Below are 17,145 nucleotides of genomic sequence, written 5' to 3'. Positions count from 1 at the left end.
GGTTTCATACTACAAAATTAATGATAAATAGAAATATATGTAGATCGTTGATGTCAATCTAGGTGGATGCAATGAAGGTTCTCATGTGTTTTATGTGATACAAAAACCAACACAAAAATAAAATAAGCATAGAAGATATAAGAATGTTGCATTTGATGTGGAGTCACAAAACAATGAGATTAGGAGTGACAAAATTTGAGAGTTGGGATACTCCAATCGCATAAAAGATAGTAGAAACTAGGTTTAAGTGGCTTGGGCAACTAGATATATGACTATAGATTACGTAGTAAGAAAAGTAAACCAAATTGAGTCAGATCACAAAAGGAAGGGAAAACATATAAAAACTATAAGCAAAACTGTTAAAATCTTTTTGTTTAACAAAAAAACTATTGAGACCTAAAAAAAAAAAGAATTGGATACATACGTATATATGACAAAACATTATTTTTTTTTTTTTATATCGTATAACCAACCATGTTTAGTAGAATAAGGTTTGGTGGTTGTATATTATCTTGATCAATTAAATATAGCCAACAGATATGAGAAATTGAGATGCAAAAATTGAAGGTGGTACTAAGTACTACCATAACTATTGCCACCAAAACCCTAGCTCATAACAATTAGGAACCAAAATTTCCCATCAAACTAGTTAACATTATTTAGCTAGCTAACAATAACAAGCAGAAACAAAGTGAAGGTGATCGAAGAAATAGTCAAAAAATAATATCTGTCGATATCAAGCCCAGAGAGTTTTTATCATTGTTTAGGACTGTACCTTTTTGTCTACAGGGTACAAACAACACAAACATACTAAAATCCAAAAAAGCAACTCAAACAAAGTTTAAGCACCCCTGTGTCTATATGCACGATGGTAGATCAAGAAATTACCCCGTGTCTATATGCACGATGGTAGATCAAGAAATTACCATCTGTCTCGAGTTCACTCATTCACTTATAGCACCAAGTATATTTTTGGGGGGCAATGAACTTCTAGAAACCACAATCACAATGTCATCATCCCCATGTAAAATGCTTCCTACAGTATACATCTACAGCAAGAGACATAAACTTCAAAACACAGTTATCACCAAGGAAGAAAATGTGTAACACATAGCTCAAACATTAATGAGCTTCCCACTAAACACATTGTAATACAAAACTAGCTCTGTTCTATCACTATTAGCATGGCGGATGCACACCAGGCTTAACTTCTGGCTTATCTTCTTCCATCATATCTGCTGCGCGCCTGTTTCATGTAGTGTATATTTCTTAGATTTTAAGAAAAGGAACCAAATGGTAATCAAATTCATTTGCAAATGATAAAAGATAAAAAATAAACTATTCGATCAACACTGAAATAAACGATCTTAAAAGCAAGTGTTTTATTTCGAGAATTAAAATCACAATCTTGAGAATGTTATTCCTATTAATTAATGTGTTTCCACTGACAATCATTTGGCTTTGGATAAAGAACAGTGGTTGTCATGTTATTGGATGACTTAATGAAAGACTGAGCTGCCCTGCTTGCTTGAGGGTTAATCCAGTAATGAGGCTTTTGTAAGCCAATACCATGAGCTTGACAATTGTGTTATAAACGCAGAGTGATTATTCATGTTTATGATTGTTACAGCTAAATTCAATTTTAACAAAAATATAATATTGAAAAGAAAATGTTAAACAAGCGTGTAATAGGGCAAACATATATATTGGATTGGAAGAAGCAACAAGCCTTAATGAATTACGGTGGTAAAGTGCTAGGAGGGTGTTTGTTTCATGCATTCAAAGCTTATTTCCAGAAATGTTAAGATGAGAATCTTACACCCCCTTTAAGGAGTTAGGAAAGCCAATGAGAGTTGTTTCAGGTTTTTGAAAATTATACTTGCTGGTAAGCACTTTTTATTCCTAAGAATATGATTTACTCATATTTTCCTCACTTATTACTTTCATGCTAAATGGCGAGAATCTTAACAATCATTTGCCTTTGGATAAAGAAAGCTGCAGATTGATTAACACAGATGGCTAAGCATAGAGGTATTAAAAAAAACTTATACAAAACTTCCATTAAATTTGAGGGTAGTCTCCAGTCTACATAGTAGCGGGTTAATATTATTTATATGGGGGCAAATGCCCCCACAAAGCAAAAAAATATATAACAGGCCAAAAGAAATAAAATATGTTAACTTCAGAATATTCAATGTGAATATAATAGTTTTGTTTTGTCCCCATGAAAAACTCGCGTGTTTTCGTATAAAGTAAAATATTTTTTTTACCTCTCGTCTAACAATTGTAATTTGTAAAAGCTTAGATATTGTGAGGTTTTTGTCATAAGATTATATATTTTACTGCCCCCACTATAGAATTTTTTTTGATCCACCACACCAAAATTACTGTCCAACGGACAAATCCATAACTATGCATCTACCGCTGCTAACCTACTTCTACACTATAAAGAATGAGAAACCAAGTGCATTTTTACTAATCAGTTACAAAACAAAATAAAACAATTACCTCATATGAGAAGTTAAACTTGAGCTCCTTATATTGGCCTTCTCATCTTCATCGGGATCAGAATCATAATCTTCACCACTCCACAACTGACGTTTTGGTCTTATATCCATGTCCTCATCTTCCTGAACCCAATCACTAACTAAAATCAAACCAGATGAAAATGGAAGGACAGTATATTCCATAGTTTAAGAAGTACAAACCTCTTCTGGGACTTCTGCAGTTGATGGTGTTGTCTGAAAAGGAGCACTGGGAGCATGAGGAAGTCTGGCAATTTGTTCAAGCAAAGTGTTCCTGGAGAGTAAATTAAAATAATCCATTTAAATCAATGTTACCTCCAAGCAAGTCCTAGTAATTTTCAATTGAAGCATAAGTAACACATGACTGCATGAAAAAGTGTTAAAATGTCTCATTAACTAGCCAGGGAGGGAGGATTTGTAGCTTGCTCCCCAAGTCCCCACGGTGATTGGGAGCCAGCTACCAAATTGACTATTACTCAGGTAGCAGTGATCAACCTATAAAATATAGTTATCACTCCTAGATAGTGGCACAAAGCAGCCGACTTCAAAAATGTCTCAGGGGAAGCGCATAACGGGATGACTGCTATTCTAACTTTTTTATGGATATTAAAAAACTAATTAATACTGTATAAGTGCTGAAAAATTAAAATAATACTCAATTCATGAAACACTCATACATGAGAACAAAAAATCAAGGGTCTCACGTAAATACTAAAAAAAGTCAAATTAAAAAAATCGCTTATAAAAAAAGGTTTATTTCCTGGAGCATTTAGCAGCTGCAAACGGCTGCGATCATGGCCACTATTGCAGGAGCTACGTCTGCTACAGCATACTTCCGATGGTGGCCACCAGCTGCTATATCACACTAGTGACTACATAGTTATACAAAGGTGTTGCACAATTTTATCCACTATGCAGTATAGCCAACCCCCTAAAACACACAGACATGGCACTATATGCAGAAGACATAACATGCGATGGTAACTTTTTCTCGCAGAGGTGGAGCTTGTTAGGGACAAAAGGTGCCATGGCAGCCCCAAAAAAAGAAATTTTACTGAATTGATATATGATAATATATACATATTATATTATCAGTTTTATAAAATATATACCATTTTCCATTTGCACATGTTTTCGCAGTGCCACGGTGGTTAAATACCAACCAGGGCACGGTAACGATCAATTCTAATACAATTAAAAGGAAATTAATATAAAATCACCTGATTTTTTCCATATCCTTGGGTGTGTTTAGGTTCTCCATGTTGTTTGGTTCGACATGAAGTGTATAGTCTGGGCCAAAATATTCATAATACTCATTATATGGCAACTTATTACTTGGCTCCACTCCTACTGCTACGGCTGTCTAAAACAAAGAAAAGGACAAGCAGTAATTAGTAAATAACATATTAGGCGACCATGACTAAAATACATTACATATAATCCTGCACAAGTAGAGAAAGAAAGGAACCTCGTAACACCAACAGCGAGCAACATTCCGTACAGTGTATCCTCCCCCACCCAAGACCATTAGAGGAACATTGAAAGACCTAAGGAAACGAAGGCAGTCTGCATGACCCTTCACAGATAAGTTGAAGCAACCCAACCTGTCACCGGACAGAGAATCAGCTCCACATTGAAGAACAACTGCATCAGGTTGATAAACATCCATGACTTTTTGCATAATGGGACGAAACAGAGCACGGAAATTCTCATCATCCATTCCATCATTTAATGGAACATTTAGAGCATAGTCCTTCCCAGGGCCCACACCAGTGTCTTTAATATGCCCAGTTCCAGGGAAGAAATCACCAAACTTATGAAAAGACACCGTCATCACTCGATCAGTAGTGTAAAATGCCTCCTCAACGCCATCTCCGTGGTGGACATCAATATCAACATACAGCACACGCTGGCCAATAACATAGTGAACAACAAGGTCAGAAAAAGAGAAAGAAAAAAAAATGTGATAAAGACAACAAAACAACGAAAACTGACATTAGCATTACTAGCATGTATTCAATTCCATTTTGTTTTTATGTTTGACAAAAGGAATGAAATATAGGCCCATCATAATAATCATAATAATAGTTATACAGTATACATGTGGCGGGTCACTTCACTGTCACTTTAAATACACTAATATATTTATATATCAAACTAGTATAGATCCAGTGATCTTGATCGAATCCAAGAAAATGACGAAATACAGAGGTGTGAAATTCCTTTGAGTTTCAATAGGGGACAATTTTACTTATAAAAATACAACGTGAATTCCTTTGACTGTCAATAGGGGACAATTTTTAGTATAAAAATACGTGAATTGCCGCTTATAGCACAGACACTTATCATGATAACTGCTTATATATAAGGTATTTCTATAGAAAAAGATAAAATTAAAGTTAAATTGTTTTCATATAAGCTATTATGGAGAATTTATGAAAATAGCTTATGAATGTTATAAGCTGTTTCCATAAGTTCTCCCAAACAATCTCACAAAACATATATCAATAATTAACCTCAGATAAGTCAATCCAAACAAACCCTAGGTATATGAAACAGGCCTAAGGTATGAGTCACCTCTCCTATATATCCAACATTTTGGCCATTCATAATCGATGCGGACTAACTACTCGCAATAGTCATGCCACGTTCAAGAATGTCATAAACTATCTTGGAGAACAAATGAAAATAAGCTGAAAACAAATAACGTCGTAAGCTATTATCAGAACTTCTCTCAAACAGTCTCACAAAATTTATACCAGTAAATAACCACTAATAAGCCAATCCAAACAAACCCCAGGTATGATATATATCCAATATTTTGACATATTCACAATAGATGTGATACTAACCACTAACAATTTTATAATCACACACAACTCGCGTACTGCCTAAATGCAAATCTAGGGCACAAACACAAACCATGAATGAGTAAAAAAACACTTATGAGCATAATTTGCATACTTACTTAACAGAATCACCAAAAACCAAATTAAACAAGGTATAAACAGAAAAACAAAAAACTAATACCCTATGAACTTTGAGAAGCTCAAGAATCCCAAGAACAATGTCATTAACATAACAAAATCCAGAAGCTTCAGCTTTCTTAGCATGATGTAACCCACCAGCCCAATTGATAGCAATATCAGCATCACCACGATTGAGCCTAACAGCAGCACCAATAGATCCACCAGCAGAAGCCTGGCAGAACGGAAAAAGCCCGTCGAAAACAGGACAATCCTCACCAACATTAAACCTCTTCAACTGCCGATAATGAGAGTGCGAATTATCCGAAACAATCTCCGGCGAAACGGTAGAGAGAAACTCGACGTAATCATCAGAGTGAAAACGACGGATATCTTCCGGCGCAGCGGCGAAAGGACGGTTAATTTGCATACGACGGTGGAGAGAGTAGTGGATGATGAGATTGTGTGCCATGCGGATACGATGGGGTTTCATTGGGTGACCTTGACCGTAGTAATAATCACCGATGCTTGGTTCGTAGAAGTAGGTTACGCGACGCTTCATTGCGTCGGCGCCGATTGAAGGAAGTGATGCGCCACCGCTCTCAGCTACACCCATTTCGCCGCTACCCATTGGAAATTCTTCTTCAGAAACCCTTCTTCTCCCTCTCGGTTGTTAATAACCTTTTCTCTGTGCCTAGAGACTTGGCTTATACTCACACAACTAAAAGTTTAAATTTATATATAAAAATATAAAATGACGCTATAATCTAAAAGGTATGCATCACACAACCTAGATAATTGAGAAGATATTTTCGATGTAAAATTATAATTTAAAACGTCTACGTCACACAACATAGATATTAGAGAAGATAATTTGTGTGACGTAGATATTAGACAAAATATCTTCTCTAATATCTAAGTTGTGTGACACAGACGTTTTAGATTATAACTTTACATCGAAAATATCTTCTCAAATATCTACGTTGTGTGACGTAGACGTTTTAGATTATAGCATCATCTTATATATAAATTTAAACTTTTAGTTGTGTGCGTATAAGCGAAGTCTCTGGTCACAAAGAAAAGGTTATTAACAACCGAGAGGGAGAAGAAAGGTTTTTGATCTACGTTTGATGTAAAATGTTTGATCAAAAACATTTAGTTGTGTGACGTAGATATTAGACAAAATATCTTCTCTAATATCTAAGTTGTGTGACACAGACGTTTTAGATTATAACTTTACATCGAAAATATCTTCTCAAATATCTACGTTGTGTGACGTAGACGTTTTAGATTATAGCATCATCTTATATATAAATTTAAACTTTTAGTTGTGTGGGTATAAGCGAAGTCTCTGGTCACAAAGAAAAGGTTATTAACAACCGAGAGGGAGAAGAAAGGTTATTGATCTACGTTTGATGTAAAATGTTTGATCAAAAACATTTAGTTGTGTGACGTAGATATTAGACAAAATATCTTCTCTAATATCTAAGTTGTGTGACACAGACGTTTTAGTTTATAACTTTACATCGAAAATATCTTCTCAAATATCTACGTTGTGTGACGTAGACGTTTTAGATTATAGCATCATCTTATATATAAATTTAAACTTTTAGTTGTGTGCGTATAAGCGAAGTCTCTGGTCACAAAGAAAAGGTTATTAACAACCGAGAGGGAGAAGAAAGGTTTTTGATCTACGTTTGATGTAAAATGTTTAGGCTAGAGAAAATTTATTAGGATGTTCGCAGTGTGGTATGGTTCAGTTTTAAGACTAATAGTCATTTGAAAAACGCAAGATAAAAAAAGTATGTGGATTGGTTTAGTTGACTTTCAAAATAAAAATCAAACCAATGTGATTTTGGTTGATTCGGTTTTTTATGAGACAAAACAATCTTTTTGTTTCCAACATTAAGTTAAAAACGACTTATCCTCAACAATGTTTCAAATTTGATCCAACATTACATTTTCATTCAACAATGTTCCATCAACGTAGACAAGATTAAAAAGATGGACCAAAAAGTAACCTATTCGATAAGAAATGCAAAAGACTAAGATTTTATCATTTTCTAAAAGTTTTTGTTGAGTTTCTATGATTTAAAATATATCTAACATTAACTTATAAGCAAAAATGCAAGTAGAATTCAAGATATGATTAGGGTCGTAAAGTTCATTTGATGAACTGGGATGTGGGTTGCCAACCTAAGTTTGATGGTGGACTGGGGTTTAAAAGACCACATTATATGAATGAAGATTTTCTGATGAAGATGTGGAACCTTATTTGTAAACCAGAAGAATTGTGGTGCAAAGTTCTTATCAGCAAGTATGGTAGAAATAATGATTTTATGGTTTCTTGCAACTCTCAGCCTTTTGATTCCCCCTTGTTGAAAGCTTTAGTGGGAGTTCAGAACAATTTCCAACGCAATGTTTTTTGGCAACTAGGGGATGGAAGACATACAAATTTTTGATTGGATAAGTGGCTTCCTAACAGGAGCGAGCTCCCATTAGTTTCCCATAATTTCATTGATATTGCCCTTAATGTGCAAGATGTTTTGAATCAAGAGGGAGATTCGAACCTAAGTTTTTTGCATGATAAGTTACCAACTAATATTGTGAATCAAGTGGTTGCTTTACCAACCCCAATTGATGCAGATGACTCTGATGTTATGGGATGGGAAGCCACTGATACTCATTGGTTTACCATTTAAAGTGCTTAAAGGTTCAACGTGGAGATGTTCACATATTGGAAGGAGATTGGAAATCTATGTAGGACTGAAAAGAATCTGATCATATCCAAACTGTCATCCGGCTCACGTTCCAAGAGTGCATGTTTACAAGCTTCTATAGAAGCAAGTGGGGGATGGGCATATCTCCACTTTGTACTAGATGTGGAAGAGGAAGATGAAACTAACATTCATGTGCACCGAAATTGTGTCTATGCAACTCAAGTATGTCTCTTTCTTGATCTATTTAATTTTATAATTGATTTCTTTACTTTTTATTGCAGGGACCTGATTTTTAATAAGAGCTAGAAGACCATTTTCATGATAACTTGTTAGTTCTTATGGACGTGGAGAAATAATGTTGTCTTTGAAAACAATTTTCACCAGTCAAACAAACTTGTCATGGTGATTAGTAGGGATGGCAATGGGTACCCAATGGGTAGGGTACTATAGTAGCCTTCCCCATACCCGCGTTTGTAAAAAATGCCCGTACCCGAGCCCGTACCCTTGTGGGTAACAACTTTAGTGCCCTTCCCCATACCCTATGGGCACCTATGTGCCCATACCCGTACCCATTACCCGCACTTTAATTATAAAAAAACAATAAAAAACATACTATGATCCAATTTTTTTAAAACCAACTCGTAAAATAGTAGAAATCGTAGTATTTACCCAAATAAAAAAAATTCAAAATGTTCCCTCGAAAAATAAAATAAAAACATTCAAAATACATATAAAAAAATGCATGCTAAAATAAACATCATATTGATTTAAATCATAAATTTGTAGCTCGTGAGCTTATGAAGGTAAGGATGAAACGATTACCGTATTAGTTTTTAGGTTTAAGTTTATGCTTAAATAGCTAAATAAATTAAATAATTGAACACCAAAAATAAATAAAATATTTATTATATTATATAAATATGCATATGCGGGTTGCGGGGCCGGGTAGTATAGTGCCCTTACCCGCACCCATACCCATCTAAATTTGCGGGTAAATACCCGGACCCAAGCCCATACCCATAAAAGCATGGTTTTACCCTACCCAGTGCGGATATTTTTTGCGGGTGCCCATCGGGCCTGGGTCCAATTGCCATCCCTAGTGATTAGCGGTGGGAATAGGCCAGACCGGCCTACAGGGGCCTACGACCTAGCCTACGACAGGTCAGGTCATGCCAGACTTTTTTCTTTAATAGAGAAGGCCTATGCTTTTTTTAAGCCTATTTAGCTTAAAAGGCCAGGTCACAGGTCTCTCAAAAAGCCTCTTAAGCCTATTAGGCCGACCTATTTAAGTAATATGAATAATATTATTTATTATTATATTATATTTTGTACTTTGAATTAAAATATAAATTTGTAAACTTTTTCAATAAAAAGCTTTATTAGTATATATTAATTTTTTGCATATATAAATGTATTATTATAAACTAGAATAAAAATATGCTACAATATATAGTCGAATTCTCTAAAACCTCGTGTTGATTATCAAAAGAGAGTTTAATCTAATTGAACTATTAGTTCGCTAGTCCATTTAAACTTAGATCACTTTGCTTATTTAAAGATGTTCATAAGATATAGACTTTTAAACAGGCAAGCAAGCCGTATCGAGCTTTCAGAAGGCCAGGCTCAGGCCTAAAAAGTAGGCCTATGACAGGCCGTAGGCCAGGCTTAGGCTTTAAAAAAAATATGGCAGGCCAGACTTAGGTCTTGCAAAGCCTAGCTCGGCCTAGCCTATTCCCATCCCTAATGGTGATCCAAAACTTTATAGGAGAGATATATATTTGCTCAACCCATCCACCTTATCGCAATCTTCAAATCAAAGAGACAGTTTATATACTATGGGATAAACCCTTTGAAGGTCAGATAAAACTCAACAGTGGTGGTGCTTGCAAAGAAGGTGGAGAGAATTCACGTCAACGTGGCCTTTTTCGCAACTCTAATGGAATATGGTTAAAAGGTTACATTAGGAAGATTAGAGTGTGTGACACACTTCATGCTGAATTATATGCCATGTATCTTGGTTTGGCTATGGCCTAGCGAGAACATATTCTGCAATTTATTATGGAAAGTGACTCTAAAACTCTTATTAACATGGTTACTGGTAATTGTAAGTTTAGTGGAGTCATTCCAACGTTAGTGCGGTGTATTTGCAACATATTGGCTTTGGATTGGCGTGTCCATTTTAGTTACACTTGGAGGGAGGAAAACCATTGTGTTGATTGGCTAGCGACCTTTGCCTTTTCTTTAGACTCTTTTGTTGTTACTAGATTGGAGTATCCACCTAGTGATCTTCAAAGGTTTCTTTTCTAAGATATTTTTGGGGCTTGTTGGCCTAGGCATGTCCAGCTAGTTGTTTGGTTTTCTCTTGGGCATTTGACCATCATTTGTATCAAATCAAAAAGAATTAAATTAAAGTACATAAATACATTCTTGAAATAAAAAAAAACGTAGTAGAAATTTAACAAGAGAAAAAACATGTCTTAGTAAAAAAAAAAAATATTGAAAAAACATTTTATTTATAAAAATTTCAATTGAATTTCTCTGAGTACTAGACTGTGTGACAAAAGTTTAATTAGTGTTTCTCTTGTGTTGCGATTTGTTTTGGTTTGACTCGATTGGTAAAATAAAAACCGCAAACTGAACTGTGTGGTGTTGAGTAAAAAAAATGGTTTGAATACATCCGAATTAAATACGGTTTTTAGTTTGGGTTGGTTCGGTTTAAGATTTTTTATTGGGTTGACTCAGTTTTGAACACCCCTAAAATTGATTTAAGAATCAATTTTGACTTGAGGAATTTTCAAGTCAAGGATGTGTTGATACATTCGAGATTGCACGAGGTGTTGATGAGTACACAAACATTGACTGACATTAATGTTAGTGTGTTGTGTGATTATGTCTCCAACCAACATGAAAGTTGCACTATAAGTTTTTAGCTTGACTTTTCAACATGTGAAAATTCATAGTGTGATTTAACTTCAAATGACGTACTATTATTGTGGAGTATGATAACTCTTTAGAAAAATCTTAGAGTGGTTTAGCTTTAAGTGACTATACTCTTTATGATCGAGTATGCTAGTTCTTCTAAACTATGATTGTTGGTGACGATAATGGAAGCGGATGTGTTATTTTCAACCAAGGTGAAGATCGTTGGTGTCGTTTGAAAACATGCATGTTGGAGAAGTCTCACATTCCAACTTAAATCGCAGACACTTATCATGATAATCGCTTATATATAAGCAATTTCTATAGAAAAAGATAAAATTAAAGTTAAATTGTTCTCATATAAGATGTTTTCAAAAGCTATCTTGGAGAATTTATGAAAATAGCTTATGAACAATGTTATAAGTTGTTTCCATAAGTTCTCCCAAATAATTTCACTAAACGTATATCAATAAATAACATCAAATAAGTCAATCCAAACAAACCTTGGGTATACAAAACAGACACTAGGTGGTAAGGGATAATGCATATTATATGCAGGGGTCGGGATTCGAACCCCGGACACCCCACTTATTCACCTTTAAGGTGAATTTCTCTAGCCGTTAGGCTACTTGACCCAAAAAAAAAAAAAAAAGACACTAGGTATGAGTCACAATTTTATAATCATGTCGTGTCGTCGTGTCCAAGATTGTCATAAACTATCTTAGAAAACAAATGAAAATAAGCTAAAAACCAATAAAACCATAACCTAATTTAATAACTTCTCTCAAACAGTCCACAAAATTTACACACATAAAAATTCTTGAATAAATCAATCCAAACAAACCCTAGATATATAAACCACATCTGTTATATATATCAAATATTTTGATATATTCACAATCAATGTGGGACTAACACCACTCACAATTATATAGTCACACACGACTCACGCTGTGACATATGTCTTTAAGTGCAAATCTAGGTCACAAACACAAACCATGAATGAGTAAAACACACACAAGCATAATTTTCATACTTAAATAACAGAATCACAAAAACAAAACAAAAAAATATTTACACAAATATTAAATAACAGAATCACAAAAAAAAAAAAACATTTAACAAGGTATAAACAGAAAAAATAAAAAATAATACCCTATGAGCTTTGAGAAGCTCGAGAATCCCAAGAACAATGTCATTAACATAGCAAAATCCAGAAGCTTCAGCTTTCTTAGCATGATGCAATCCACCAGCCCAATTAATAGCAATATCAGCATCACCACGATTAAGCCTAGCAGCACAACCAATAGATCCACCAGCAGAAGCTTGACAGAACGGAAAAAGTCCATCGAAAACTGGACAATCATCACCAACATTAAACCTCTTCAACAGCCGATTATGAGGATGCGAATTATCCTTAACAATCTCCGGCGAAACAGAAGAGAGAAACTCCACGTAATCATCAGAGTGAAAACGGCGAATATCTTCCGGCTCGGCGGCGAAAGGACGGTTGATTTGCATATGATGGTGGAGAGAGTAGTGGACGATGAGATTGTGTGCCATGCGGATACGATGGGGTTTCATAGGATGACCTTGACCATAGTAATAATCACCGATGCTTGGTTCGTAGAAGTAGTGTACGCGACGCTTCATTGCATCAGTGCCGATTGAAGGAAGTGATGCGCCACCGCTCTCAGCTACTGCCAACTCGCCGCTACCCATCAGAAATTCTACTTCAGAAACCCTTCTTCTCACTCCCGCCGTTTGTTAATAACGTTTTATTTGTGACTAGAGACTATACGCAATCAACTAAAAGTTAACTTATATATGGAGAAGAAAAAGAAAAAAAAAATTAGGTTACAATCTAAAATGTTCACGCAACGTAGATATTTGATAAGATATTTTCGATATGAAACGTGTCTAGGTCACGCAACCTAAAATTTTGATATATAACGTCTAGGTCACGCAACGTAAAAAAAAAAAAAGAAAATACATTATGTCGGTGCATAGCATTTAATCTCAATAAAAATATATTTATTTTGCAAATATGCTATCTATTAATTACACAATTTACGATGAAATTTACTGCCCAGTTTTGGTTAATTTCGCGTAAATTTTTACTCAAAAATGGTGATGTGGTAAATATAAATGGTGTGTCATACAATCTAATGATGTGGATTAATGATCAACAATTATGAAATTATTGGAAAACGCCATAAAACATCGGTTTAATTATGACATATCATCATTTTTAAATTCAAAATTCTGAAAGAACAACCAAAATCGAGTGATTTTAGAATGAGATGATCAATCTTGTGAGTGTGTGAAAATATGAGGATCAATTTTGCAAGTGAGTGAAAATCTGAGGATCAAAACTGTAATTCATTTTATAATGAGCATTTTAACTAAATAGACATGATAGGATAAAGTTATTAACTTGTCATGTTTTGTCGGCTCATCAAGTATTGTATTGCGATCAAATATTATAGATTGTTCTATCATGTCTGCCTAAACTTGGCAATCAAAAGGGTTCTTATTCTCCCCTAAAAAAAGTTCTTACTCTAGTGTGGATCAAACTAGTGATGTGGGGTGACTCACATTTGAGGGAGGGTTTGCTAGAATTCAAGTGTGGGTAATTAAATCTCACATCCACTATAATGGAGAAAACGTTGGATATATAAGAGAGATGACTCAATACCTGTTGTCTTAAGATTTTGGATTGAGATGTGGTGTATCACTCTCTTATGGTCCTAGAGCATTTAGACTCGTTGGTAGGGGAGCGGGAGTGGGATCATGTGTTGGATCCTAATATTAGATGTGTGAACGTACACACTTGCGGGGCAGATTGTTGCGTTTCAGGTGTGAGTAATTAAATATGAGTATTTATGTCCAAAATATGTAGGTGATATGTTTTATATAAGAGATGTTATATGTATACCTAATGTCTTAAGGTTTTGGGTGGAGATGTGGTATCTCAATCTCTTGAGGTCCTTAAGCATTTGGGCCCGTTGATTCTCCCGCAACTCCCAAACTTTCAAACAATAGACATCAGAGCTTTTGGTTTGGTTAGAGGCAGAAGTTCTTAGTATGATATGTGTTTACAGCATTGTTTGATATTTTGCATCATAAAAGAAGACCGGTATTGAAAAATTGTTGCAATCACAAGTTCCATTGTGAAGTTTAGGCTAGAGAAAGTTGATTAAGGTGTTTGTGGTGCGGTTGGTTTCAATTTTGAGGTTAAAAATCATCTGAACTGCAAGATAAAAAGCATGCAGTTTGGTTTGGTTCAGGTGACTTACAAAGTAAAAACCAAACCCATATGGTTTGGGTTGGTTCGGTTGTTACGGTGTTTTGCGAGACAATACAATTTTTTTTTTAACATTTAAGTAAGTTAAAAACATCATATTTTCAACAATGTTTCAAATTTGATCCAACATTAAAATTTAATTTTCATCAAACAATGTTTCCATCAACATATACCAAATTAAAAACATGGACCAAAAAACAACCCTATTCGTTAAGAAATGCAAAAGTTTATGATTTTATCATTCTCTAAAAGTTCTCGTTGAGTTTCTATCATTTAAAATATATCTAACATAAACATATATGAAGAAAAAAAAATGCAAGTATAATTAAATTACACCACGTAAATATATTTTTGAAATCAAAAGCATAGAAGAAACATAACAAGAGGAAGAACAAACGGCCCTAGTTTTCTAGTGAAAGAAACTCCAACTTCTCTCTAAACTTTCTTTCTCCTTCGTTCATTGAGGAGGAGTGGTTTTATGTCATTTTTTGACCTAGAATCACCCCTCTACATATTTTTTTACCCTTTTCTTTCAATCTAAATAAGTGGTTTTCACATATATCAAGTTTTTTCTTGTGTTTTTTTTTTTTGGATTTCGTCGTCTAAGTGCGGCGTTGTGTCGTTCGTAGTCTTGTGCGGCGTTTGATTTCGCGTCTTGTCGCGGTGTTCGTTTAATTCTTATTGAAAGATCGACATCAGTTAATTACAAATTTAACCAATGATTTAGGCGTCAACGATGCAGATCTGGAAACATGGGTATTTCTATGACTTAGGTTTTATCATATTATTTGTAGGCATTTTGTTGTTGTATGCTATTAACTTGGGTATTGTGAGTTTGTTCGCAGATTCAACCTTTACGTTTTTAGTGATGTTTCTATCTGATGTACTCTATCGATTTGAATTAATGAATATCGTTTTGTTTTTGTAAAAAAAAAAACATGTCTTAGTAAAAAAAACGAAAAAAAAAACATGTCATTCTAAATAAAATTCCATTTAATTTCTATTAGTACTAGACTGCGTGACAAAAGTTTAATTTGTGTTTCTCTTATGTTGCGGTTTGGTTTGACTCGGTTGGCAAAATAAAGACAGTAAATCGAATTGTGTGGTTGAGTTAAAAAATGGTATAAATGCATCCGAACTTTTGGTTTGAGTTGGTTCGGTTTACGGTTTTTCTATTGAGTTGGTTCAGTTTTTAACACCCTTAAAATTGATGGGGGGTAAATTTTGCCTTGTGGAATTTTTAAGTCAAGGATGTGCTGATACATTCAGGATTGCACAAGGTATTGATTAGTACACGATTATTGACATGGAAGTTGCACCATAAGTTTACGGTTTTTATCGTGGAGTATGATAGTTCTTTTGAACTATAATTGTCAATGAAGACAAAGTGAAAAATATCAAAGTGGTTTAGCTTTATAAGACACTATACTCTTTATGATTGAGTATGATAGTTCTTTTGAACTATGATTGTCGATGAGGATACTGGAAGTGAGTGTATTATTTTCAATCAAGGTGGAGATTGTCCGTGTTGTTTGAAAATATACATGTTGGAAAAGTCTCACATTGCTTTAAATTGTAAAAGAAAAGGTAGAACAAGACTATATACAAACTTTATTTCTTTGTTACGAGATGCACCAGGCAGAAAAAATTTAAACTTGTATTTGACTTTGTTTCTTTTCTCTTATAATATAGAATGTTTTAAGATTTAGTTAGGTATTTACTTTGAAGAGTGTAGGTGTACTAGGTCGATGGATGTCTGAGAGTAGAGTATGTGTTGTAACAACTTTCATATAGTATTATTCTCTTTTTTCAAAAAAAAAAATATATAGTATTATTCTCTAGTTATCATTAACAATCATGGTTTTCTCCGATTTAGAGTTCCGCAATATATTCTGGTGTTCGTGTTTTGTGATTGCGTTTTTTCTATTTTCTCTATGCCAGTTTTTCCAGCATGTCCTTCTAAACCTGGTAAGATGGGTCCTTATTCAACGCTATCATTATACTTTCAATTTAGTCTCTAAAAAAAATATAATAATTAAAAGACTAATGTTAGAGACAATTAGTCTTTAACATTAAATTTAGTCAAATTTAGTCTAAATTTGATGGGTCCTTCTAAAAATGTTAGAGACTAATGTTAGAGACTAAATTCAGTCAAATTTAGTCTCTAACATTAAATTTAGTCAAATTTATAGAGACAATTAATTATATTTATATGAGTATTTTAGAGACTAAATATGGAAGGAATACTTTTTACAAAATTAATTGATGATATTTTCCTTGAATAAAGACTAAATTGATGATTTACTATTTCTTTGACTAACACCTTTATTATTGAAATCGCCAATTATATCAATTTATTTCATATAGTATCATTATTTTAAGATGATTTGCAAAATTGCAAACTTTTAATTAAATTTGTCCATTCTTTTGAATTGTCTTAAATAAGTTTTTATCTCTATAATTTTGTTTTTTCTTTCTCTAAAAAAATCATTCAAACAATGATTTTTCAAATATTTTTAGTGAGTGTTTTTGGTCCTTGTTTTTAAATCAAATTATGTGCATCCTTTAAAGTTTTGACTTTTTTTTTCACTCATGTATAGTACATTATAGAAATCTCTCTTTCAAAAGTTTAATAAATTTTAACAAATGATGAATTAAATATGAATTTTTTTATGTATTTGACACTTAAAAATTCATATATAATTCAT

At 33.9% G+C, this 17,145-nt stretch overlaps 1 protein-coding gene and 1 pseudogene across 1 annotated transcript; both read right to left on the bottom strand.

Moving 5' to 3' along the window:
- Positions 1-710: 710 nt before the first annotated feature.
- Positions 711-6,202, bottom strand: HDA6 (histone deacetylase 6). Its single transcript, XM_085753995.1, has 6 exons — positions 5,556-6,202; positions 3,994-4,434; positions 3,746-3,888; positions 2,709-2,799; positions 2,509-2,630; positions 711-1,246 (listed from the first exon to the last, which is right to left on the bottom strand). Exons 1-6 carry the CDS (start codon positions 6,120-6,122, stop codon positions 1,180-1,182), a joined length of 1,431 nt encoding a protein of 476 aa, XP_085610121.1. The 5' UTR covers positions 6,123-6,202; the 3' UTR covers positions 711-1,179.
- A 5,796-nt stretch (positions 6,203-11,998) lies between these two features.
- On the bottom strand, positions 11,999-12,942 carry LOC146940321 (histone deacetylase 6 pseudogene; annotated as a pseudogene).
- Positions 12,943-17,145: the final 4,203 nt, after the last annotated feature.

This window comes from Medicago sativa, chromosome 3 (assembly GCF_051527215.1).
Source record: "Medicago sativa cultivar Bolivia chromosome 3, Bolivia_mono, whole genome shotgun sequence".
Lineage (NCBI taxonomy): Eukaryota > Viridiplantae > Streptophyta > Magnoliopsida > Fabales > Fabaceae > Medicago > Medicago sativa.
The sequence above is the reverse complement of the archived record's forward strand: the minus strand, read 5'-3'. Positions and strand labels throughout refer to the sequence as shown.